At 36.9% G+C, this 27,859-nt stretch overlaps 1 protein-coding gene across 1 annotated transcript in view; it reads right to left on the bottom strand.

Annotated features, from left to right (window-relative positions):
* TOX (thymocyte selection associated high mobility group box) overlaps positions 1 to 27,859 on the bottom strand; it is a 336,255-nt gene that overhangs the window by 40,083 nt on the left and 268,313 nt on the right. Inside the window, exon 4 of the mRNA XM_056139134.1 lies at positions 11,458 to 11,739. Within this exon, the coding sequence (XP_055995109.1) occupies positions 11,458 to 11,739 (282 nt within the window). The remainder of the gene's footprint in view (positions 1 to 11,457; positions 11,740 to 27,859) is intronic.

Here is a 27,859-nt window from a genome sequence, read left to right as displayed (position 1 = left end):
TTACAGGTTTTACATTTTTATGAAATAATAGAGAAAAATTTCCTATGATGCAATAATTTGCTATGATTTAAATAAAATATTTTTCACAAACTTTAAGTTTCCTTCTTCCATTGTCCAAAATTGTGTTTGAACCACTGATAGTCATCTTCTTCCATCAAAAATTTTTTTTTGAACGACTGGTGAAAATTCAGATGGTTGTAAATGATCCTGCTTTACAGAGAGGACAGTTTCCTGATATTTGACAATGTGGCTCTACTTTTTGTGTACAGCCTGAAAACCTAGTAACTGCCAGTCAGACACTCTATTTGAAAGTGGATTAAACCTCAAGCATTGTCTTGAAGTAATTGTTTCTTGCCCAGTAAGAAATTCTAAGCAACTTCATGCAATCTATATTATGATTATGATTATTATTATTATTTTGCTTTTTTTGGTCACACCCAATGATGCACAGGGCTTACTCCTGGCTCATGCACTCAGGAATTACTCCCAGTGGTGCTCGGGGGACCATGGGATGCTGGGAATCGAACCCAGTTCAGCTGTGTGCAAGGCAAACACCCTACGTGCTGTGCTATCACTCCAGCCCTTATTCTATTTTTTATCTGGAGATGTTCTCTATTTTTGTGACTTGTCCTGTAGTTTCTCTCTCTACAGAAGTACTCTTTTTCAATCTACTAAACTTTGTAGACAACAAGCAAGAACTTTATGACTTCAGTCTTAACATTTTCAAGGCTCAGGAAATTTTATTATCTATGGACTATCATCTGGGAATTCAAGTATCTGGTTGACTAGTTAGGATGTATTAAGCTGTGAGGCTGGGGTTTCACTTCCATTAAGAACAGAGGAACATTAAGTCTCAAAATATTAAATCGGCTTTGTCTTCACCACACCTGAGAACACCAGCCTATTGAAATGCCTTTCTTTATGCTTATTTCAATTTATCTTTACTGTCATGCAAACGAGTTGTAAAATTTGGTCTAAGAAGACCTATTGAATGGATATACATAAAATATTTATTTTTAAGATCCACTGCATTTCCCTTAGCAATCAAAGCAGGTCACTAAATCTATATTCTTCAAACATAGTATTCCGACCAGAGATGCCCTTATAAAACTAAACTGTGATAAAAGGTAATGTTCTTTTACCAAAGACTGATATTAGAAAAAAAAACCCATAGAAAAACATCATATAAACTATATTTTAAAGAAATAAATGTGCTTTGAAGGAAACAGTTGACTATATTGCTCAATGTTACTGGTATATAAAGACTCATTGACTTGGCACAATATATTTGACTTGGGGGTGCAATGTAACAGAAATGAAAAATCCCTATTTCTTTTGCATGAATATATACAAGTTCATGGGCAATGCTATATAAAGTATAAGACTGTCTGCGCTGATCTCTGGAGGTCTTATTCCTTATTCATATTTTCATATTTTCTTGTGTTTGGGTGGGTACAGAAATAGGATGCTATTTTAAATTTGGGGTATTGAATTGGGAATTTGAAGACCTACTTTCTTGGGGTATTTTCATCATATATTTAAAAATCACATGGTCATTGCTCATATTCAAAGCCTTCTTGAAGAAAGAAATGTCGCTATGATTTGGACCTACTCACAAGTTAGTAATGGGTTGCATTTTGAAAGATACCTGGCTTTTTGACCATTTAACATGAGTTCAATGATGATGAATATGGTTATGGTAGAAAAATTAACTAAATGAAGTTGTAATATGACCTGGACCTTAATTTTCTAACTTATTTCTAACTTAGACAAAAGCTTCTAATTTTATGTCTTAATTTTTTAAGATGTCCTGACTTCTGACGGCTAGCTCTCAGCACTCTCAGCACTATCTCGTAGAAGTTTCTGGGATGGTGGAAATATTTCTTGTGCTGTTGGAAAGGATAAACACCAGCCACATGTGGTGAGAACAGAGGACATTCAGCTAGTGCATTCTGAGAAAATGATTTTTAAAATTGTAGTCAACTTTAAATATAAGTTATCAGTTTTGGATGTAATATAAAGAGTCAGTCAGAGCAAAATATTCCTAAAGTTGCTAGGGTTTTAAGGATGGAAAATTAAATTGAATTCTAACATCATAATCTTTAGAGCAGAGAAAAAGCCCACAAATATAAACTCTGTATGATGACAGGCACGCTGAAAGTGACCAGGTCCCATGAAGCTCTCCATTCCCATGGTAACAGCATGCTCTGACCTGGGGTGGGGTAATGTTCATTTCCACTCCTGTACTTGGTACTGGGCGAAGGCTTGGAATTAGAAGGCAGGGAAAGTTCAAAATGTATGTCAAAGTGGTCTGAAATTTATTATAAATCAGAACAGGAATATATTGAGGCCCTAACTGAAAAATAGGGGTCACTCCCAGATTTATTTCATATTCAATTGAGGCAATAATGAAAAAAATAAACAAATACATAAGCAAATGTCACTTAAGCTTTCCGCAGATGCATTTGCTTCATGTAACTTACTTGCGGACAGAGATTTATTTCTAAAATCCTTAGAGGTGTCCTTAGGTGTCTACTAATTCATCTCCTGTCATGTTTTATTGCTTAATTATAGTGATGTATTTAGCTTATTTATCATAAGAAAATAATAATCTTTCACTTTAAAAAAGCATATGTTAATGGCATTGCTTAGATAATACTTCTTGAAGAATACAGAGTGCAGGAGTTAAGACTATCAAAAAAAGAGAATCACTGATACGGAAATGTCCCTAGAGAAGTTAGAAACGTCTATAAGCATATTTAAAATAAACTGCCACAGTCCCAAAGCCTTTAATGGAGCTGGGAGAGCTATTTAATGCACACTATATTGCAGTAATCGCTGTAGTTTAAAATAGATTTTAATCAAGCACCATCTGCATAATAGGCTGAACAAACAACACAGAACTCCACTTATAACTCTGATCATATAAGGTAAATATTACAAAATCTTCGCCATAGAAACAGGACATATCACAGCAATTTTTGTGATGGTAGAGTTTCTGTAAGTGAAAATTTTGCTACTTAAATTCACTGTCTCTTTTCTTTCTAAACTATGCCAGCTAAAATACCCTTATGGGAATAAATTTAAATAAGCATGGAAAGTAATTCATCTAGTTACCGTGAAGTTAGCAAGGCTGTAATACTTCTTTCATTTTACAATGGAGCTTATTATTATCATTAATAATATCAGTGCATTCAATGACTCAAACATCAATTATAAAAAATGCATATAGAATTATATGCCTTTAAAATGATTCACTAGCATTGTATCTATACCATAGTTTGCAAAGCAAATTTGTTTTTCAGGATCCCTGATTCTGCAAAAACAAAGCTGAGCATTATTTTAGATTAGAGTCAGTTTAGCAAGGATCCCCAGTGGCCTTATTTAAATAAAGATTGTCCAGAAAAATCACTTTAAAGTGAGAAAAAGCATTGACTGTAATGTATACCTTTAAGTTATATTTATCCCTTTTGTTGGTTTTATCTAGCCTTTTTTAAATTTTCCTACCTAAGGCAACATGGTTATTTCTTTTTCTTTTTGGATCAAGAGATACTTCTGTCACTGTCACTGTCCTCCCGTTGTTCATCAATTTGCTCGAGCGGGCCCAGTAATGTCTCCATTGTGAGATTTGTTGTTACTGTGTTAGGCATATCGAATATGTCACGGGTAGCTTGCCAGGCTTTGCCGTGCGGGCGAGATACTCTCAGTAGCTTGCAGGGCTCTCCGAGAGGGGCGGAGGAATCAAACCCGGCTCGGCCAGGCAGGCAGCTTGCAAGGCAAACGCCCTACCTTAAATGTTGAGATATGTTCCACTGAATAAATGCCAGGTGCCTATGTTTAGCCACAACTTATTTTTATTTCATGAATTAATCAAGTACACTCAGTCATGTAGGAGATGAATCATCTAAGAACATACACCTTGAATGTGCTATATTCTAGCATAATTTAATTACTTGACTGCATTTTAGAACATTTATTTGGGATCTGATATCAATAGGCAGAATGAATATTAATATTTCCTGATCGAGCTTGCTAAGTTATCAATGATCTGTCTCTCAAATTATACACACATATATATGTATATATGCACACAAGTATATTTTAGTTGCTAGGTTCTAAGGAGTTCCTTAGAAATTTCATCCATATTGTAACACTTGAGGTACTGAACATCTGCCAAAAAAACAAGTCTAATATATAAAATTCTAAACTTTCAAGCACTGCATTGTAGTACTGTCCTCCTGTTGTTTATCGATTTGCTCGACCGGGCACCAGTAATGTCTCACACAAATTGTGAGACTTGTTACTGTTTTTGGCATATCCAATACGTCCCGGGTAGCTTGCCAGGCTTTGCCGTGTGGGCGAAATACTCTTGGTAGCTTGCTGGGCTCTCTGAGAGGGGCAGAGGAATCGAACCCAGATCGGCTGTGTGCAAGGCAAATGCCTTACCCGCTGAGCTATCGCTCCAGTCCAAACTCTCAAGACCCAACTAAAATAATTATTCTTATTTTTGGATAAAGGGAATTGAGATTTGGTCCCCGCACTGTTTAATTTCACTAAAATTTATAGTAAAAATGTAGTGAAATTGTTTGTTTATCAGTTTTACTTTATTTGAGGAATTTTGCCTTCAGAGAAAGGGTAGAATATATACTTTTCTATAGAGTGAGAGAGAGAGTAGGGGGAATATTGTCTGCTATGGAGGCAGGGGGAGGGTGGGGAATGGGGGGTTAACTGGGGATATGGTGGTGGGGAATGTAAACTGGTGGAGTGGGTGTTCGATCATTGTGTGATTGTAACCCAAACATGAAAGCTTGTAACTATCTCATGGTGATGCAATAAAATTAAATAAAAAAAGAAAATGTATTTTTCTAAAGGATTCTTTACTTGTGTTCTTCTACTGACTTATCCTATATGCTTTGTTGAGAAAAACAAGAACGACCAGCAACCTCTTTTTCTGCAGTGTGGGAAAGCACATATATTGACAGATCAGTAGCAAACTGTTAAACTCTTAAGGTGAAAGAAAGAAGGTGAAAGCAGGAACCATAGAAGCAAGCATTTTTCTTAAAAATGGTTTCCTAGTCAGGTAAAATGGACTCAGGCACAGTAGACAAAAACTAAGTCAATGGCTAAGCAGAAAAAAAAAATATGCTCTCACTATAATGATGAAAAAAGTTACTCTTCACCTTTTTTTGAAGACAAAAACCTGCAGGTATGATATTTAATTGAGGAGGGAAAATACCTTAGTATTAGTATTTCACAACTAATACTGACTTTTGTAAGGATTTATACTTTGAATGCATGCTATTTGATTGATCTGAAAAAAATCAAGCCAATGTTGGAAAAAACAAACACAAGCCATTTTTTAAAAACAGTTCTTACAGAATTTTCACAGTCATAATAGAATTTCTATAAAAATAATTCCAAAAGTGAAAAAGCAAAATGATGATAAAATCAAGATTCAGGAGTACAGGGGACAGAAGAATCAGAATCCTAAAGTCTTCATTCACTAAAAATGAAAAATCCTTTAAGAAACAAATGGGATAGATAAGTGGAAAAGGAGCAAGTAACTAAAAGTAAATCTAGAAATATTTGAGGAAAAACCCACAAAAAATAATGAACTTGAAAATAGATAGTAGTAATTAATCAGAGTACAATACAGAGGACCAAGGAAATTAAAATCATGAAAGAGAACAGCCAAGGGGGAAAGGGTGAGAAATCTAGTACATATTTGGTCAAAATTGAAGAATCACAAGGAAGTCAAAATGCAGTAGGGGAAAATATCTGAAAAATAAAAACAGTCAAAATTTTACAGAGAGAGCAGAGGGATTAGGCATTTGCCTTTGCATGTGGCTGACTCCAAGTCAATCCCTACTTGCAAAGGGTGCTCCACACACAGTCAGAAATGACCTCTGAGCACAGAGCCAAAAGTAGCTCCTGAGCCCTGCCAGGTGTGGCCACATTCCACCCACCCTGCTTTTTTTTTTTTTTTTTTTTAAAAAGAAACTCACGCAGATTCAGTGAAGCTGCATCACACCAGAGGGAAGAGAGAGTAGATTTGATTTTAAAATTAGACCAAGAGTGAAAGCAGACTACTTTTGAGAAAAGACAATGAGAAAATAAAATTTGCAAAAAACAGCAATGGAAATCAGGATATTATGGAGTACTGTACTTCAAAATGATAAAACAAAAAGAGTGATTGTCAGTGTTTCAGACTTAGAATTCTAGACTTAGTGGAATCACTTATTTATTTATTTATTTAAAAAAAATTTAAATTTTTATTAGTAAAACACCATGAGGTACAGTCATAGACTTACAAATTTTTGTGCTTGGGTTTCAGTTGTACAATGATTGAGTACCCATCCCTCCACTGGTGCCCATTCCCTAACTCCAATGCTCCCAGCATCCCTCCCACCCCTCCCACCCCCCATCCCAGCCCACCCGTGTGGCAGGGCATTCCCTTTTGATCTCTCTCTCCTTTTGAGTGCTGTAGTTTGCAAAAGAGGCATTGAGTGGCTATAATGTTCGGTCTATAGTCGATTTTCAGCATGTATCTCTCATCCTGGGAGGGGCATCCCAACACCCTTTACTTGGTGCTCCCCTCTCTATCTGAGCTGCCTTCTCCCTCAGCATGTGTGGCTGGCCTCCTAGCCATGGAGTGAACCTCCTGGTACTTCTCTCGGCTGTTTTTGGGTGTTAGTCTCCCAATTTGTTGTTTTATATTCCCCAGATGAATGCAATCTTTCTATGTCTGTCACTTTTTAAAGTGACCATGTTCCAAGCATATCCTTGTAACAGAAAATTTTAAAGGAACGGCAAAGACTTGGATCAGATGAATAAAAATATGACTAAGGGATATCATTTATTATAAATGATAGACTAATCATTATTATAAAAGAAATAAAACTGTGTTAAGGAGTTTAATCAGCACTGTTGTAATCCCATCAGCGGCCAAGACCCAGAGACTATAAAACCCTGCTCTCGGAAGAGAACAGTGCAGAGTCTCCTGCCTCTGCGCCTGGCTGTCCTCTCCAGGGTCCATTGGAGGAGCAGAGCCCCGGCAGCTGAAGACCTCCGGTTCTAGCCACAGCCATGCTTAAGACCACTCTCCACACGTTCGGACGAGCCTCACGCATGAAGGAACCGGCTGAGGAACCCAGGTGTGCGAGACCTGGGGCATAGATCTCCAAGCCTGCTCAGATTGAGACTGGGGCCTCCTCCACCCAGATCCCCCATCTTCCAGTATGTAGGCATTACACCCACCAACTGACCCCCGGTGCCGTGTAATCCCATCAACGGCCAAGACCCAGAGACTATAAAACACTGCTCCCGGAAGCATCTTATTATCTAGTTCTTACTCTGGAGAATCTGGCAGGCTACCAAAAGTATCCTGCCCACACAGGAGAGTCTAGCAAACTCCCCATGGTGTATTCAATATGCCAAAAACCAGTAACAATCATGGGTCTCATTTTCCTGACCATGAAAGAGCCTTGAATGGGGCACTTTTTAAAATCTCAGGGCTAGGACGAGGGAAATGTAACTGGGGCCTGCTCGAGGCAATCGATGAACAACAGGATGACAGTGATACAGTGATGGAGTTTATTCACTTACAGAACTTTAATTTATTATTAAAATGAACAACTTCAATTTCTCCAGTATGAACTGGAAGGAGTGTATTTGGAGTCAGAGTAATCTAAGAAGGGTAAGGAGACTCATCAATGTTTTAGGCTCTTGTGTAGCAGTGGTAGCTATTAAAGAAAAAAAGAGTATAAAATTTCCGAGCTTAAATAGAAAATTATTTAATGAGAAAATAAGAACGGTCTTAGAAGAATGAAGAAGGAGTAAATCTAGAACATATGTGAAACAGAGTGGTTAGCAATATATATATATGGATAAACAAAAATATTTAAGCACACTAACGTAAATGAAGTTGGTTTCATTTAAGAGTAAAATAATCCAAATTATGCCATTTACATGTCTATCCACAACATAAAAGGATAGCTTAAGTAGAATAGTTAAAAATAAAAGGATGAGAGATATCGTCTATTATTCTTAGCCCATAATTTTCTTAAAGGGAACACTGTACTAAAAATACACTGTAATGTCAGATAATTTAAGTGTACCGAATTACAGACAGAACCACAAGTTGTTGACAGAACCTAAGTTTATATTTCTTTGATGTTTTACTGTATCTAGTTTATGATCTTAGACTGAAGGCATTGCTTCATAGCAATCAGGACAATGGGTGGTATTTATAAGGTGATGATTTATTTTACTGATGTATTTATACTATTCTTTTCTGTCAAAATGGGCACTGGTGGAGGGATGGGTATTTGATCATTGTATAATTGAAACCCAAGCACAAAAATTTGTAAGTCTGCAACTGTACCTCATGATGTCTCACTAATAAAAATTTAAAAAATACAAAAAAAATATTTAATTGTTCAAATGATAGACTGAAATTAATATGTAATTGCTTAAGTGAGCATAAACTGTGAAGAGGAAAGTTTTAAGAATTGTTCAAATTTTCAGGGGTAGTGAGACTAGTACTTTTGAGCTTTCTTTCATGTTAGAAATGATTTCAATAATCTCTTTGCTTAACATGATTTTACATTAAACTATAATCATTCTAGCATACCATAAAACATAATTTCTGCTCAAATGCAGTGAAAATATTTCAATATAATTTTTGGGAGATGAGGTGGGAAGGGATTGCACACCTGGAGTGCTCAGGAGTTACCCCTGGCTCTGTGCTCAAGGATCCTTCCTGATGGTGATCAGGGCACTCATATGTGATATAATCAAACCTTGATCAGTGGAGAGCAAAAAGCACTTTATCTGCTGTGCTATCTCTTCAGCTCTACAATTTATTCTTTAACTGTGGTGACAAATACTTGAGCATTTTAAGCAGAGGATTTATTTTATTGATTTAATAAATATAAATTTGGTACATAGCTAACTAAAAAATATTTTACTAGAGAACATAAATTGATATATCATATGTTAAATAAACATTGTTATTTTTAGAAGTGTCCATTGAGTGGTTGGGTAGGCTACTCACTGACACAATTTTATAGCATCCTTGAAGCTTGCAACATATAAATTAATGTTTCAGCAAAACTATAAGACACAGACCATATGGGGCAATAGGAAATGGGGGTTGCTGAGAGTATTGATTCTTTACATTTCTTTTTTTTTTGCTTTTTGGGTCACACCCAGCAATACATAGGGGTTACTCCTGGCTCTACACTCAGAAATTACCTCTGGCAGTGCTCAGGGAACCATATGGGATGCTGGGAATCAAACCCAGGTCAGCCATGTGCAAGATAAACGCCCCATCCGGTGTGCTATCGCTCTGGATAATGTCATTGTAAGTAAGAATAATTCTGCATAATATTTGCTGGAAGAAGATACTACCAATTTTTCACCAATTTCTTGAGGTGTCAGCATAGAATACTGATAAAGATATAATCCAGATGCACAAATTGCTCTTTACTATGAGCAGAACATTAATTTTTTCCCCTCCCAATGGAGTATTATCATCTATGTTAAGGTAATTAATTTGAATTATCCATGCATAATCCAATAGCTAACATCAGTAGCTACGAGTGAATTCTTGGCATTCACATTCAGGTACAGATACTCATTGTTTCATAGAGCTTTTTAGAATAATCCACATATACTAAGAAAACTATTTTTATCTCTCAATCAATGACCAACTAAAGTCCAGGATTTCTCTTGGTCAATAAATTATTTATCTAATATCAACAGGTCTCCTTATGTCTCTTTATTTACTAAGATGCTGACTCACTGACAGTAGAAAGTGACCACGTTGATGGAAAAGATCAGGTTACGTGATGATTTTTAGTTGTGTAGGCATTCTACAATGTGCTTGTGATTGGTTTTAGTCAGAAGTGATAAGAGCAGACACATGAAAATGATTGGCAGGAAGAAGAAATTTATATTCCCATATCCCTAGACACAGGCTCAGCCTACAGCTAGGCCAACTTTGATCATGAGGCAGAGCAGCGAGAGGGCAGAGCACGGCCCAGAGTAGTTTTGGGGGTGTTCTTGGGAAGGACTGACTGAGACAGTGGAGATTGCTGCTGATTTCAGGCATTGCTGAATAAGCCGAGGCCTGGATAATTTGAGTATTTTCAGTGGGCTTTTGGCTACAATGACAGTCCCCAGTTGTCTGGAAAATGTTACTTGTGTTATTTAGGGCAGTGAGAACAGTGTCTTTGTGTGCTAGAAGGAAGGAGATAGTTGAGGGTTTAGGCTCTGGATTGTGTGATTTGTTTATGAAAATCATGTTCACAAGGAAGCGATTTTCTGTCTCTAGAAATCAATTAGCTGTGTGTCTTTCTAGGTTTATGGTCCCAAATGGCAGAGCATGACAAATGCTGAACAATTAATATATTATCACACAACAACCTTAATTTTGTCCTCAAATAAATCACTAAATAAGTAATCACTACTTACCTGGACTTATAAAAAACTTAGTGTGGTTGTAGAAACTTTAGCATCATAGCTCAAAATCTCATATTATATTTAATGTGTTAAATGTTTATAGTTTAATTTTTCCCAAACAAAATTTTCACAAGAGTGAGAAGTGGCTAATACATGTGACTAGTCATCGGTACTCTGTGGTTTGAAAAAAGAGAGGATGAATCTAAAAGTGCTTACGTAACTGTGAGTGTTTTCACAATAACTAAGCACAAGGGTTCTCTGACTGGGACAAATCTGCAAAATGCTTGACATAAACAAGCCAATAAAAAGAATAATTTTCTATTTTTGAGTGAACAGGTTAATAGTTTTGGTAGAATCATTGAAATAAAAGCTGAGGTACTTTTAAGAATCAACAACTTCTTGCAGCCAATTTTCTAAGTAAATATTGATGATTCATCTTCTCATATAGAAAAATGCCATTATTAGTGAGAGAGACAAATTACCATATTGACATGAGGTCATAAAAAGACAGCAGGAAAAAGCAGGCTTCTGCTGCAGAAAGGGAGTAATTTAATATCCCTACACCTAACTTTCCTCATTCTCAACATAAAATGGTTGGGTCTTGACCTCTAAAGATTCAGGCAAAATCATCACACACACATACACATAGACACACATATCTTGTTACCTGGGATGTTGTTTTCTTAAAATAAAATGGTTAAATTTATTCTGTTGGCTGAGGAGCCAAATTATGCTTAATAGGCAGATCCTAAAGTTTGTAGATGGATTCTACTTTTAAGCTTAATATATTTTTATTTCTAGGATTTAATAAGGAGTATAAAGCAACACTGAATAAATAGTCTACCTCATTTAATTTGTATCCTCATGCTTCCTCTAATGTTTCTCATTCAACTCTTATAAACTGGCATCTTCCACAGGGCAAGGAAGGTGTCAAAGAAAGTTCTTTTAGGCAGCAAAGAATCCCCATTGGGCCAAAGAATAAATGATTCCTACCTTAGAGGTATCATCACCTTCATCTTCATGCACTGAACTGGATGGTGAAGGAGTTGCAGACTTGCTTCCAGGAGGAGATGGTGAGTTGTGGGAGACATTATTTCCACCCATATTCAATCCCAGCTGAGCACTTAGCTGTGACTGGTTGATGGTAGTCAACTGGCCATGTGGCATCATTCCTGGCTGCTGTCTGATGTCAGCAGGCTGACCCCTTTGTCTCATAGCTGCCATCTGAGGATGGGAACTATATTGGGCCCCTTCTGGGTTCCTTATATCTTGCATCTACAAAAGAAATAAAAGGCAGAAAGAAAAATTAATTTTTCCAAACATATTTTGTAAAAAAATATTTAACTTTATACATTAGGGGTTGGAGAGATAGTATAGGAGTTAAGGTACTTGTTTTACTTGGAGTTAATCCCAGTTTGATTGCCAGCACCACCATAAAGTTCCCTAAGAATGGTTAGGGTTCACTCCTGAGCATGAAGGCAGGAATAGACCTTGAGGAATGTCAGGGGTGCACTCAATCCCCTCTCTGACAAGTTAAGTAGAATGTCTAGCTGCACAACCCACATTTAAATCCATTTCTTTATTCAGAGTAGAATAGTCCTAATAGTATAAAACAGCTAGAGGTACTATTACCAAAAAAATAAAAATTGAGAATTAAATGTCACATTTCATTATTCAAAATTTGATTAGTTATATTTACAGTCTTCAATACTAATGAGATGCAAACATATATCATTAATAAATTTACATGGCACAAATTTCAAAATATTGATGCTTATTACAGTGTCAAAATTATATAATTATTATATAATTATTAGTAATTATGCCATTCAGAGAATTCATGAATAAATCCCAACTTATTTTACTCTGATCATTTCAAAAAGGTTTTGGGAGTAAGACAGTCTGTTTCTAAGATTAATTCTGTATAGGTTAGTATTGATCAAAAGGATCAACCAACTTCCAGACTCAGAACAGTTTCATACTGGTATTGATTAATTGACCATTGAAATGATTTGACTTCACAGTCCTATTTGGAAGTAAAACTCTAAAGTTGCCAGGTCACCATATTAATCCATTATGCTATCTGGGTCACTGCTTTTTAGCCTTAATGAGACTTACTCTTGTAATTCAAGCAATGAATTTCGTCTCTGCAAGGATTAGAATTAAAAGCATTGGAGGATGAAGCTCTTAACATATCTAGAGGTCAAATGTGTTGTATAAGAGGAATAAGGTAGATTTCACTTAACATTTCTCTAGTATATTCAAATGTAAAATAATGGGGACAATTTTGTGGTACTTATCTATGAACAGTTCCGTTTAAGGGCTTTAGGGAGTTCATGAAGACAGATAAAGGATTTATAAATTAAGAAAGAGAAAAAAGGGAAAAGGGAGGGAGTGAAGAGATATTTGGGTAAAGTTATATTTTACATTAAAAAATTGAAGTTAATACTATTATTTTTCTTTTACTAAAAATAATTATACCTGGTTTCAAATGTCTACTAATTACATAACTGTAAATGCTATCATGTTATTAACATAATGCAAAGGTCATTTAAGCATAATGAAATCATAGACCATTTTTTTTAGTAATAGAAAGCATTTCATACCAATGCTCCATGATCATTTCCTTACGTACTCATATCCATCTGAGCTAAAGTTTTAATGGCAGAGATGTCTTCCATCGAACTGTGTTCTAAGAAGTTCTTGCTCAATATCACCTCTTTACAACTTTCTTACTTTTGATACTGCTCCATTTTTAGATGTACTTCTAGATATTCTAGACTACTAATTCTCTTTTTGATGAACCATTAGGCTAGTCTGTGATTTTTGCATATTCTGCTATCTTAGTCCAAAGCAATACATTTTTTTTTGGTCATTTAAACTATATTACTTCAATCATTCAAATGAAGCTCAGAGGTCTCCCTTTTAAGAAGTCTCTCAGTACACAGTTATGGCTGTTCAACTACTCATGTTAGAGCTGCTACTGCCCTTGCTGATACTTTCTTAGTCCACAGAAGAGAAAACTAAGGCAGAGGCTATAGTAAAGTTGTGGAATGTCTACTGAATAAGTCTGTAAATAAACATGAGTGAATAAATAAAGCCTAGAGAGTTTAAATGACTTCCCTAAATGACAAGTTTGAGTAAAATCTGCATCATTCATATATATACTTTTGTAGCTCTTATTGTAATTAAGCAGCTTACTCAACAGTATATGCATCCCATGAAGAAATTCTGAGTTACAAATAACTAACCTCATCTTATTAGATGTTATCAAGCTAAGTTAATGATTATTTTATATAGCACTTTTATGTTGCTTTCACATTTTTAAACACAGCTTTTCCTTTTTAGATATTCAGTGATCTAAACTCTGATCTTCCTTATGAAATATTAGTTTTCTTTCACATATACCCTTAAAGGTTGTAGCAACAAGAGATGATACTATACAATTTAGGATCAATATAAAAGAACACAAAGAAAATAGTATCACTACATCTCAGTTCAGCTCCATTCTCTGATTCCTAAAGTCCTACTGTACTTTTTCTTATATTTATAGCTTGAAGACCAGCTCACTAATTGTAGGTAGAGTGATGGCTGTTCATAATGGCTACTGTCCTTAACAGGGATACTTTCTCTTCAGACTCTACATCTATATCTGATTACAGAGTTTCTGATCACAGGATTAAGTCCTTTTCCAAGAATTTATTGAGATGTTTGTTTTTAGTTGAGTATTCTATTTTATTTTTTTTTTTGTTTGTTGGATTTAGTTGGCTTCTCTGTTACTTTCCCATCTAATTTTGTGTGCTCCTACTGGAATTTCAGTATTGAGGAATTAAGAGGCATATGCAGCTCTGCAAAGTCAGAAACTTCAGGATCTATGGTCTGAACCAATGAGTTGATATGGCAGCAGCTGTAGGAAGTGCGTGTGGCTTCACTGACTTCTGGACGTACAGGGAGTCTGGGGGAGGCTGCCACTGCAACTCTGAGAAGACACCAGAGATCTCAGTCTGGGCACTAGGGCACTTGAAATTATGCACTGTTTAATTTTTTTGTTGTTTTGGGGTGACACCTAGTGATGCTCAAGTACTATTCTTGACTCTGCACTCATGGATCACCCTTGGCGGTGCTTGAGACCATATGGGATGCTGCGGATCAAAGCTGGGCCACCCGTGCAATACCCGCCTTGCTCAGGTCCCAGATTCCACACCCATTTCTATAGCTATAGTGAGAGGCAGATTTTTCTGACTTAGGATAGGTATATCTTTTTTCTTGCTTTTATAGGAGCTCCTCTAGGAGAGCCCAGCAAGCTACCGTATCTGGCCCGCACAGCAAAGCCTGGCAAGCTACCCGTGACGTATTCAATATGCCAAACACAGTAACAACAAGTCTCAAAATGGAGACGTTACTGAGCCCCCTCAAGCAAATCGATGAACAACGGGAGGACAGTGTTTGTTATAGGAGTCAGTTTAGTATTCACCACTGTCTGATGTATCATATGGAAGAAATTAAACTAGATGGAGCTGATTACTGAAAAATGAGAGCAATTAACTCATTAAAGGGATCCCTCCATCCCTCTTGGAGAGCCTGGCAAGCTACCGAGAGTATTCTGCACGCACGGCAGAGGCAGAGCCTGGCAAGCTACCCGTGGCATATTCAATATGCCAAAAACAGTAACAATAATGGGTCTCGCTTCGTGTTTCTGGAGTGAGCAGATGCCTTGGCCTACACTAGCACTCAACAGGGACAAAAGGAGACGTTACCGGCACCCACTTGAGCAAATCGATGAGCAACGGGATGACAAGTGATAAAACTCATAAAAGTAAGCCAGTGAATTTTCTTTTAGAATAATACTGAGTAACTATAGTCAGTGTCAAATAGAAAACCTCAATCTGCAAAAGGTTATTTCTTGTTAATCTTTTATTTTAATTTGTTGTAAATAATTGAATTCATATATACTACTAGCTGCTGTTCTCTGATTTTTCTGTTTTTATCACTGATCTCTTCCTACAACTTCCCATCTCTAAATCATTCCTATATTTATTCTTATATACATTCAGTTTCTATATTTTTTTAACCTAAGACTGATCATAGTGTTGTTATGAGGAATGTTCTAAGTTAAAGTGTCCAGTTCTGACCAACCTTGAGGATTAACAGTACCCTGATTGATAGACATAACTACATGGACATCACCCCTGACTAGAAACATGAACAAAGTTTTCTCTTTTTCTTATGTTTTTATAGTCTGTTGACAACACATTAATCCTCCCTATAAACATTTCCACAAATGTTCTAGAAACTTTTCAGTTGTTCCTTGTATACCAAATTTTTGTTATATTGGTTGTGTTTTCCCTTCCCTCTATCCTTCCTTTCATTCCCAAATCTATTCATCAATTTTAGGCCTTCTTTACAATAATTGTTTACCTAACATGTTCTTAAAATTCATTCTAAAATATATGGCAAAAATTAATCTTCAAGCTTCATGGGCTCAAAAACTCCAATATACAACTGTCTACCAAATTAAAATCAAAGTCTTTTTCAGGCATCCTAAAAGTTTCAAATAAATTTTATTTCCTTTCACTACATCACACTATTATATAGCCAAAGCCTATGAATTGCCATTATTTGCTTATGTCTTTCTTTTACAATCATGTGTTTTTGCATATGCTTCTCTTTCAACATTCAATCACTATTTTCTGAGCATTTGTGGTCTCAATTTCTAAAAGAAAAGTTAAAAAAAACACATATGTCACACAGTGATGTGTGGTTTGCACTGTACTTCTACTGACTAAGATATCTAATTTCCCCTTGAGGCAGCCCTGCAGAAATGGCTGTTCAACACAAGTTTATTAATGAGGAGAGAAGTTAAATGATCTCAGATATCTCTACCAACAGAAGTCAGGGTAGAAATAAAACATGCTTCTTAAACATATTTTATGGTTCTATGATGCCATTAACATCTTCGCATATTCAAATCCTAGTTTTTATTTTTCAGTTTCCTTTCTCTTGTGTTCTTATGATTACTAGGGAGGTTGTACCTTTAGTTGTGGTGCTGGCCCAAGCTGGTTGTGGGACACTGGAGACCACACGTTCTGTTGTGTACTGGAATCACAAATGGCACTACCACTGTGATTGCACTCAGTATTGGGGATAGTACTGTGATCAAATTTATGATTTCATGCCTATAAGGAAAGCACTCTAATTAGCTCCATCTCCATGCCCTATCCTCACCTCCAATATTTTCTAGAGTCAAGTTCAGCATTAGGTCATCTAAAACTTCAAGAATTTTATTTAAAACTGCCAAAGCATTTTTTAAAAACTTTTTTATTTTTTAAAAAAAGGAACATCAAGTTTTTCAGGGCTGGAGCGATAGCGCAGCGATAGGGCGTTCGCCTTACAAGCGGCCAAGATGGCCGACCCGAGTTCGATTCCTCCGCCCCTCTCGGAGAGCCTGGCAAGCTACCGAGAGTATTCGATATGCCAGACACAGTAACAACAAAGTCTCCAATGGAGACGTTACTGGGCCCGCTCGAGCAAATCGACGATCAACGGGAGGGCCTTTACCTTTACCTTTTACTCCTCCTTAAAGTGCTTTTAGGACCCTGTGACAGGGATCGGCAAAGTGTAAGCCAAGCCCCTTAATTCCTGTACTATCTCCCCAGCCTACCACCTCCTGCCTTTACTTTATTTTATTTTATTTTGCTTTATTTTGGGGGGTAGGTGGGTCACACCTGATGATGCTCAGGGGTTACTCCTGACTCTGCACTCAGGAATTACTTTTGGCAGTGTTTGGGAAACCATATGGGATGCTGGGGATTGAATCCGGGTAGTCCGAGTGCAGGGCAAATGCTCTCCTATCCACTGTACCATCACTCTGACTCCTATTTATTTATTTATTTATTTATTTATTTATTCTGGAGCAATGACAGCACAGCAGGTAAGGGCGTTTGCCTTGCATGCAGCCAACATGGCCAACCCGGGTTCGATTCCTCCACCCCTCTCGGAGAGCCCAGCAAGCTACCGAGAGTATCTCACCCACGGTATCACACAGCAAAGTCTGGCAAGCTCCCCGTGATGTATTCGATATGCCAAACACAGTACCAACAAGTCTCATGATGGAGACGTTACTGGGCCTGCTTGAGCAAATCGATGAACATTGGGAGGACCATGACCACGATTTATTTATTTACTTATCTTTTTTGTTTTTTGGGGTCACACCCAGCGATGCTCAGAGGTTACTCCTGGTTCTGCACTCAGGAATTACTACTGGCGGTACTCAGGGGACCCTATGGGATGCCAGAGATTGAACCCAGGTTGGCCACTGCAAGGCAAATGCCCTTCCCACTCTATTATCCCTTAGGCCCAACCACCTTCTGCCTCTAATTTTCTTTCTCTTTTAATATTTTCAAGGGGCTAGAGAGATAGCACAGTGGTAGGGCGTTTGCCTTGCACGCAGCCGGCCTGGCGGAAGGAGACTGGTTCGATTCCTCCTTCCCTCTCGGAGAGCCCGGCAAGCTACCAAAAGTATCTCACCCGCATGGCAAAGTCTGGTATGCTACCTGTGGTGTATTAAATATGCCAAACACAGTAACAACAAGTCTCACGATGGAGAAATTACCGGGCCCGCTTGAGCAAATTGATGAACAACGGGAGGACAGTGCTACAGTGCTATAAAAACAAAAGAAAAATGATTTTGTCTAAGATGTTTTATATTCTAGATGGTAATCTCAGTCTAGAGATTGTATTTTTCTACCCCTCCTGAGATCTTTTCTAGTTAGAATGCAACACAAATGCTCAAAATGTTTGCTGGGTGAGTATATAAGTGAAGAAATGAACTGACTTTCATCAGTATGAAGACTCTTTCATTTTCCTGCAAACTCCATCAAGCTTAGTCACAAAATGAAACTATCTTACAGTGACTGCTTAACAGTGTAGCTGAAATCTAAAGCTGTACCCTCTGACATTTAGTGTACCCAGAATAGTTCTGTCCCAAGAGACAGACCCTCCACTATTCAGCTATCCAGTCAAGAAACTACCTAAAAGATAGATGCATTTCCTACCTTCGTAGCTATGTTAAACCAGGAGACCAAGTTTCTAGGAATGAAATGAAAGTAAAAGAGTTTTCTGGTACTTCCAACAAGAATCTCCTCAAAGGAAAGGAGTCACATTCCTTTTGTTTTTATTTTCTGATGACAAGAAATGTGATTGTGATGACAGTGAGAAATGTCTTGGGCCAAACAGGCAGTGTTTTTAGGATGTCAGAGGCAGAAGAAAGAAAGAGCGGATGAGTATGTGGTTATCTTGGACCCACTGGAGTCAGGAGAAACAACTTACAGTGGAGTCTTTTATGTGAAAGCGAAGTACATGTCTACCTTAGAACCATCTTCGTTTTGAATTTTCTGTAATAAGCAACTGAATTTGATCTTAACTAATGAACCCTATAAGATTAGAAGCTAAAAATGCAGGCTGGCATCTATTTTTTTTAAACTTTTGTAGCCCTAAGGTCTAACACAGAATTTTCCTTATACTGATTCTTCCGCATGTATTTCTTGAGTAATGTGGAACAGACATTTAGACTAGGTACAGTTAGGACTGATGATGGTGGCTTCACATAAATTGTATTACAAATTCATGATCTTTTGTAAAGTACATTAGCTAATTTCTCAGAACTTAAATGTATCTTATAGTATGTTTCTTTATTTTAATTATCTCAAGCCCGGGGTTTTAATTTTCTCTTGGCTAAAAAATATTTCAGGTCACTAGCATTAGAGTTCTAAATAGGTCTTAATATTTATCTCCCCATTAGGTGAACTTAATCCTGTGTGAATGGGTACTGCCTTTTTAGAAAGCAGATCTGTTTTCTTAAACTTCATAGATTTCTAGAAAGGACTAAAATTTGTTTCTAATTACAGGATTTAAAACACATCAATTAAAATAACGGAGGAGGATTATGATGATGAAGAAAAGATTTCAAATGAATTCTTTCAAAACCTTTTCCCAATTAACAGAAAGCAAAAGCTCAGTTAAAATCAATTAGGAAATCAAAAAAGATATCATATATTCTTCTCTCATGACCTGCTCTGTAATCTGTGGTTTGATGATAATACCCCATTCCTTTCTCTCCTTTCTCAAATACCTGCAGTGTAAGAGCTCTGGCTCTGGGTTAAGTGGGGTAATGTTTAAGTTGGTAACTTCAAGTCCAGTATTTTTTTCTATTTTATTATATTTTTAAAGGAAGAGAAACACCCAGTTTGCTCATTAGTATTATCAAACATTAAATAATATTTTGGTATAGTTATCAGGCGCTCACACTTCACTCCTCCCAAGTGCAAACTCTTTGCAACACATCGAATGGATTGGTGACTGAATGGTGTTAACACTGTGTGCTTGAAGTGCACCAGAACCACGAGAGGTCTGGTTTCAGTTTTTAAAACTGTGTGTGCGTTTCATGATCCTTCCAGAATCTGTTTTCGTCTTACAAATATCAGCATCCTTCCTAGGCCAACATGCGAGACTTGAAAGCTATCATTATCTCTGCCTCTAGCAGACAATCCATATCAAAACAGTTGTACACATAAAACCCTAACGACGTCTTGGCTCTCTCTGCTCTGATCCAGCTGTTGGAGTGAATGGCAGTTGGTGAACAGAGCCTGGAACATGGGGAGCCCCGAGGCCTTATTTGCTAATGTGGCTCACCAGCTGCTGCTTCCTGTGGTCCTTGCAGGCGAGGTCTGGAAGTGTGCCAGCTGCAGCAGGAACAAGAGAACTCAAGGAATCTCTGCAGCCCTTCCATTTACCCCTGTCTGTCAGCATTTGACACCCTTTGCTGCTGAGTGCTTTCCCCAGGGCTACGAGAAGACCCCGCTGGCTTAGGTTGTGACAAATGCTTACTTGCGTCTCTTTTATACACATATCAAACACACAGTATCCTGAGCATCTGAAGGAAAACTTCTGAGTCCTTTTCTTAGTCGTCCATACAGCCTTGCATGATGAATCAGAACCGGAAGCTAAAATAAATGATTCCATTTTTCTTAGGCATAATGCACTCTAAGAGTTTCTGAGAAGAATGTAAATGTTGACATTATTTAAGTCCCCGATTTGATTACTTATTTTTTGCCAAAGATTCAATTAATATGCAAATGTATACACCAGAACAAATGCCTGGGTAAATTTAATAATCAAATTTTATTTATTATTTTCCTAAATGCATTTCCAAGAGAGCTAAGTTATTTGTTGCCCAAATAAATTAAATAAATCATTTTTACGTGATCTCCTTGTGCGATTTGTTTATTATTTAAAAAAAATTTTAAATAAACTAACATTTTGCTATTAGACTTTTGACAACAGACTGATAATTAACATCAATAGAGGGAAACTATGAAAAATACATATGCCAAACACACACGATTTTGTTTAGTTTGGTAGCAACACCTGGCAGTGCTCAGGGATTACTCCTGGCTATAAGATCAGAGATCATTCCTGGCAGGACTTTGGGAACCAAATAGGGTGCTGGGGATGCCAGCATTATATTTTGAGGGATAAGAAAAAAAAGAGGCCATGAAAAAAATCTAAATATTTTAATGAAAAATGCATTTTGAATGAAATAAACTCAACTGCAGGTGAGCGATATCACAGCGTACCGTAAGGCGTTTGCCTTGCACGCGGCCAATATGGCCGACCCGAGTTCGATTCCTCCGCCCCTCTCAGAGAGCCCGGCAAGCTACCAAGAGTATTTCGCCCATACAGCAAGGCCTGGCAAGCTATCCGTCACGTATTCAATGTGCCAAACACAGTAACAACAAGTCCCACAATTTGTTGTGAGATGTTACTGGTGCCCGCTCGAGCAAATCGATGAACAATGGGAGGACAGTGCTACAGTGCTAAACTCAACTGTAAAGTTTAAAAATAACTGTTTTTTGAGTTTAACAATTGGAATCTACTTTTCTTCCAAACACAATGAGAACACACAGGATTTAGAGTTCCTCACAGTATGCTAAAAGGGAATATAAGAAGTCATCCTTTAAAGTGGGAGGTTTTAAAACCTATTTCTAAAATAGATTTCTAGAAACTAAAAACAAGATAGGTTCTTTTGAAGAACTTTATTTTAAGCAAAATATTATGTGAAATCCAATTTCAATATTAAATGATCTAAACAAAAGTTAAGCTATTTTACTTTTTTAGTCACAAAAAGGCTACAAACTTCTAATTTTTTTTGTTTGTTTAAAGACAAACACTTACTCCTGGCTCTGCACTCAGATTATTCCTGACAGTCTAGTGGAACCACATGTGGTGCCAGGTTGACCTAAAGATCTCAAATATTTCTAACATTAGGATGTAAACATTCATTCATTTATTCATCCACTTATTTTTTCCAATGCCCTTAGTTTAGTTCAGGGAGGCAAACTTTATCCAGGGCCCTCACAGTGAGATATTTTGGGCTGTGGGGGGAAACAGGAGTATCAAGATTAACCTCAAGTAAACATGGGGAAAACAAGCAAATGTCATGCAGTGATCCCAACCAGTAATTCCTTTCTTCTCATCAATGTTATAGGGCTGTAGCAATAGCACAGTGGGTAGGGCATTTGTCTTGCACGTGACTGACCCAGGTGTGATTCTTCAACCCCTCTCGGAGAGCCCGGCAAGCTACCGAGAGTATCCCGCCCGCACAGCAGAGCTGGAAAGTTCACTGTGGCATATTCGATATGCCAAAAACAGTAACAACAAACCTCACAATGGAGATGTTACTGGTGCCCGCCGCTCGAGCAAATCGATGAACAACGGGAGGACAGTGCTACAGTCCTACAGTGCATCAGTGTTATTATGAAAGAAGCAACACCAAATACAAGGCTATTATAGGAACTGTTGTATTCCCTGTTTAGTTTAAATCATCCTTATAATACAAATTCTCACAAGATAACAAAAACTCTGAAGTACATCTCATTAGCTTTCTCCAAAAGGACAGAATCTGTCTCTACTACATCATTTTCAGGGAAATCTAAAAAAATACCACATAATCTCACTCTCTTGTGCTATATTGAGAGACAAAACAAGGGAAACAAATAGTATCTAACAATTAAATGATGAATCCTTAGTCTTGGATCTAAGTTATCTAGTAACTTTGATCTAATCCTTAGATCTTAGTCATAATCTAATAGTTTAGATGACCAAGCAGGGGGGAGAAGGGGAATTAAAAGGAAGAGGAGGGCTAGAGGTGACATAGGGACAGGGTGTAGGGACTTGGGCACTTTGGTGGTGGTGAGGTGCAGTTGCTTTGCACTTCAATATCATAAACTTTAACGCTATTATATCCATGTCATACATGAACTACAATAAAAAGAAATAATAAAGAAAATGTAATTCTAGGAAAGCAAAGCTTATTTGGACTTTAGCAATCTTCTACATCTTCCTCCCTCATTTGTGGCCTTTGTATAAGTGGGACCCTTTTCATTCAGGGTTTTGATATGTTTGAGGGAAATGACACTGAGAGCTTTACACATAATGACTAAAATTTTCCTATGGACTAATGGTGAATTTACTAATACTTATCTTCATTAATTCTTGGTATATGTTCCTATGGGGGAACCAAAAAGCTAACACAAAAGCAGAAAACTACAGAGCAAGGGAGGATCCCCACCTCTTACTGGCCTAGTGTTCCTGATTTTCTTACTGGAATTTCTCATTTGCTTCTGTTATCTCAAACAGACCTAGGAAGAACAGACTTAGTGGACTGGTGAGTGCATGCAGATTCTCATTTTTCAAACACCTAGAAAAACAAAATCTTATCATTTTAGTTTACTTGTCTTCCTTGGCCTAGGAACCCTGCCCATTCATACCCAATGATGTGAAATCATTGGGTAGCTAGGCTTCTTCTTTTATTTATTTAGTTTTTTATTAGCCGTGAGATACACAATCAGGTTTCAGTCATACAATGCTACAATACTCATTCCTTCACCAGTGTACATTTCCCAGTACCAATGTACTCAGTTTCCCTCCCGTCATTCCCATTCTGCCCCACTCCCACCCCTCCCCCAGTCTGCCTCTACAGCAGGCACTTTCCTTCTCTCTCTCTCTCTCTCTCTCTCTCTCTCTCTCTCTTACCCTCTCTCTCCCTCTCCCTCCTCTGCCTCCTCTCTCTCCTTCCCTCCCTTTATCTCTCTCTCTCACTCTATTTATCTTTACTCTGGGAATTATGGTTTGCAATAAGGTTATCATATATATATATATATATATATATATATATATATATATATATACCTTTACCCAATACCCAATTTCAGCACTCAGTTCTTATCGAGTGATCATTCTCAACTAGGTAGAGTTAGACTTCTAAACGAGTTATCTTATTTTTATTAAATTAAACCCTATTCTAGTTGAGATAAATACCAGGTGGTTTGCTCCATGGCTTGGAAGCTGGCAGTGCATGCTTGGGGAAAAGGCAGCTTAGATAGAGAAGGGAACACCAAGTAAAGGGAGCAGCACACTCAGGATGGGAGATGTGTGCTGAACACGATGGCCACTCAATATCTCTATTGCAAACCACAACACCCTAAAGGAAAGAGAGAGCAAAAGGGAATGCCCTGCCAAGAGGCGGGGTGGGGTGTAGGGGGTGGGGTGTTGGGGTGGAAGGGCTACTGGGATCATTGGTGGTGGAGAATAGGCACTGGTGGAGGGATGGGTACTTGATCATGGTATAACTGAAACCCAAGCACGAACGTTTGTAAGTCTACAACTGTATCCCTTGGTGTTTCACTAATAAAAATTAAATTAAAAAAATTAAAAAGAAATCAAAGAAATCATTTAAATGAAAAAAAATTAACCCCTATTCTGACCTCAATAAAACTGGGAAAGTATGGTGTTGCAGTGATGGGATAAGCAAATAAGATGCTTGCCTTGCACACAGCTCACCCCGGTTCTGTTCCTGGCACCACATAAAGTCCCCTGAGCAAAGCCAGTAATGATCCTTGAGCCCAGAGACAGAAACAAGCCTGAGTGTTGCCAGGTGTGGGCCCAAAACAAAACCAAAAGCAAAAAAGGCAAAACAAATTTTCAACAACAAACATTTATTGAATGCTGAGCATGTGCCAGGTACTGATATTGGTACCAAGAACACTGACCAAGCACACTCAAATCTCTGCCCTTATGCATTTCAGCATCTGGTAGGGCTGAGGAAGGGGTCAAGGAAGGAAATATACTTTGATGAGTTAGTATTAAAAGCAGTTCTTTGATCATGATATTTTTAGGAGATAAATATGAGAAGAGCATACATGCTTAAAGTGCTATGGAAGGGCTGGAGTGATAGTACAGTGGGTAGGGCGTTTGCCTTGCACTCATCCGACCCGGGTTTGATTCCTAGCATCCCATATGGTCTTCTTAGCACCACTCAAAGTAATTCTTGAGTACAGAGCCAGTAGTAACTTCTGTGCATCACCAGGTGTGACTCAAAAAGTAAAAATAAATAAAGTGTTATGTGAGGACTAAGATAAAGTCTATAAAGATGTTTGTAAATATAAAATTTTACAAAAATTGTTTTTTTTTTTGTGGCTGAGCCTCATTTTCATGATCTTTTGGGGAAGTTGCAAGGACTTTCTTTTGCTATCATACTTAAGTTTGCTATCACACTTAAATAACTTTTCCTGTCTAGTTCCAGTCCATAGTTTTAGTTCCAATCTGTAACACAGTTTTAACCAAACATTCTGGTGGCTGAACGCTTGCATCTTTAAAGATGGGATAAGTTAGGCTGCTCATGTCACAGAGCACGGGACTGAACTGTGAGAAAGTAAATAGCTTAATAAAGGTTGACCTTATAACCCACAATTTAATAGCTTCCTGATCACGGTTAATAGGTTAACTGGTAGATACAAAGTTCAAAAAATTTTAATGCATGAAATAAGTATTTCAGTTCATAGCATACCACTCATATTTATAAAGCTTCTCTATATAATCTCCCATTTGGTTCATGAAGTGGGCCAGAAGGTTATGGGGTATAGTGATGCCTTTGAACAACAGAATTGGAAAGATGGTTTTTACTCAAATTGAGGTACCCTATTTCAGATTGTTTTATGTCAACGCTATTTGTGTCCAGCTGTTATTGCTAAACTATTAACGTCAATACCACGCTTGCTAGTATTTCAGAATGCCCTTGAAAGAACTCCTCTGCCCAAATCAAAGAAATGAAACACACAAATGACAAAGGAAAGCTTAACTTTTAACTGACAAGGAGCATGGCTCATAATTCTAGGACAGGAAAGATCATACATGAAAACCTCTATTTGATCTAAATACAAAATATTTGTTCTACCTATCTTGCTCTGAAACACCCGAATTAGCAAGTCCTTGTGAGCCTCTTGTGATAGAGGTTTATGAATCTGCCCTGGATCTACCTGTGATTATAATCAATGAAGCCCTTTATTTGTAGAGATCATGCCTTTTGTATCTGACTAGAAAGTGCAGGAAGTACTTTGTTCAGGGGGCTATAATCTTATATTAAAGTGTATTCAAACATACTAAGGTCTGTTCACATCTCTTCTGCTTTGATGTGCCAGGAAATAAACTGAATAATGTGTCTTAGTTTTAGAATACTTTCCAAGGATTGTGAACATGAAAATAAAAAGAATGGATTGCAAAGATAGGTAATAAGAAAATTGGGAAATACTAGAATACATGCCCTATGGTAGTTGTGGTTTATCTAGTAGAACTAGCTCTGTATATTTCTGGAATCACAAGTCAGTTGAAATGGTTCATTATACTATATTTAAACCTGAACGTTTAACTTGCTTCCACACTTCCACTGGAATATTAATGTGATTCTAGTAAAAATGGAAATGTCAAGAGAAATATTGACTTCTTAGCATCAGTTCAGAAAAGTGATATTCGAGTTCATTTGGAGGCTCTTAAATCATTAGATACACATGACATTCACTTAAAAGAACATCTCAAGAAGTAAAATTAAAAGCTTATATTCTTCTTGGGTCAGACAGCTACTGTATGGAGAATATTTATTCCTAACATTTTGGTCTTGAAAGAAAAAGCAGCTCCATTTTTAATAAGTATTCTATTTTGGAAATAATCTAGGAATTTTTAAATAATACTTTATAAAATAATAAAATATCATAAAACCAAGATAAGAAGTCTGGAAATCCTTTCCTGTTGAATACAGAGCATTAATCATTTTATAAAATAATCCTAGGAAAGTTGCAATGATTTTCATTAGTTTTAAAATTTCTGACCCTGTAAAGGACCTTAAGTTCTTCTAAAATAATTAAAATATTCAAATATTTGCCTGTAAAATTTTATAGCACGTTAGATAATGGGATGAATGTAGTTATATACATTCTCTATATTTCTGGGTATACCAAATTTAGTTAATATTAACATTACTCAGTCACTTAAGTTTTTATATACTTTGAGTCATGTAAGGTCAAGGTCTCAAAACTAATCATAAAAACTACTGCCTACTATTTGTGCTAATATAATAACCCTTTATTTAAAACAACTGCCAATAAATTTCATTATAAAAAAGTTATTAAAAGGGTTAAAAACCTATTAAATGTCAAAGAATTTGCCTGACTCAAACTTCTAATAAAGAAAGAGAATAGAGAATTCTTTCTGAATTATTTAAATCTTTACTGACTGTGCACTGAACCATGAAATTAGAAAAGTGTTATTAGAAGTGTTCTCTGGTTTTTATAAAAGTTGAAGCCCAGAATGTATTAAACCATAGTCTTTAACTAGACTAGTTAAAGCAGTGAGGTTTTAATCCCAAATACATGGCTTTTACTGATATAAAGGTCATAATTAAAACTCTATCCTGTAAGTTAGTGATAAAAAAATTATTACAGGAGCACACATGTTCATTTAGAATATATGAGTTACATGTTCTAGTTTTAATTTGGAGAAAATGCCATCGATTATTTTTATCTTTCAATGTCCACTAACATAGGCCCACTCAACCAATAATTAAACTTTAATTATGACTAATTTTAAAGCACCAATATTAAGAATTTGAGTTCTCTATCATTCACAAATACATCAACATTACCATAATATTGCATGATTATATCCCTGTGTAATGAAAACAAAAATGAACAGCACTGATTAAATAGAAAATGTACTTTTCATATTTTAAATCTATTTCTCATGGAAGCCTTGGAACAATTAATTTGAAATGGTCTATATTAGACAAGCAGGTAACTTGCACAGCCTACTTAACTGCTCATCACTAGTCTTTAGTTTTATTACTAATAGTATTTAGTACTTATTTGTCATATATTACATACTAAGTACAATGTTAATTATATTATGCTACTGTCCTCCCTGACCCTCCTAGTAACCAATTGATACTGTCACACATGTGAAAGACCAAAAGTTCAGTTATTTAGTAAGTGAACCATCTGGAAATTTC

Source organism: Sorex fumeus, unplaced genomic scaffold, assembly GCF_029834395.1.
Source record: "Sorex fumeus unplaced genomic scaffold, SorFum_2.1 ptg000002l, whole genome shotgun sequence".
Taxonomy (NCBI): domain Eukaryota; kingdom Metazoa; phylum Chordata; class Mammalia; order Eulipotyphla; family Soricidae; genus Sorex; species Sorex fumeus.
Note: the sequence above shows the minus strand (reverse complement) of the source record. Positions and strands in the feature narration are given on the sequence as shown.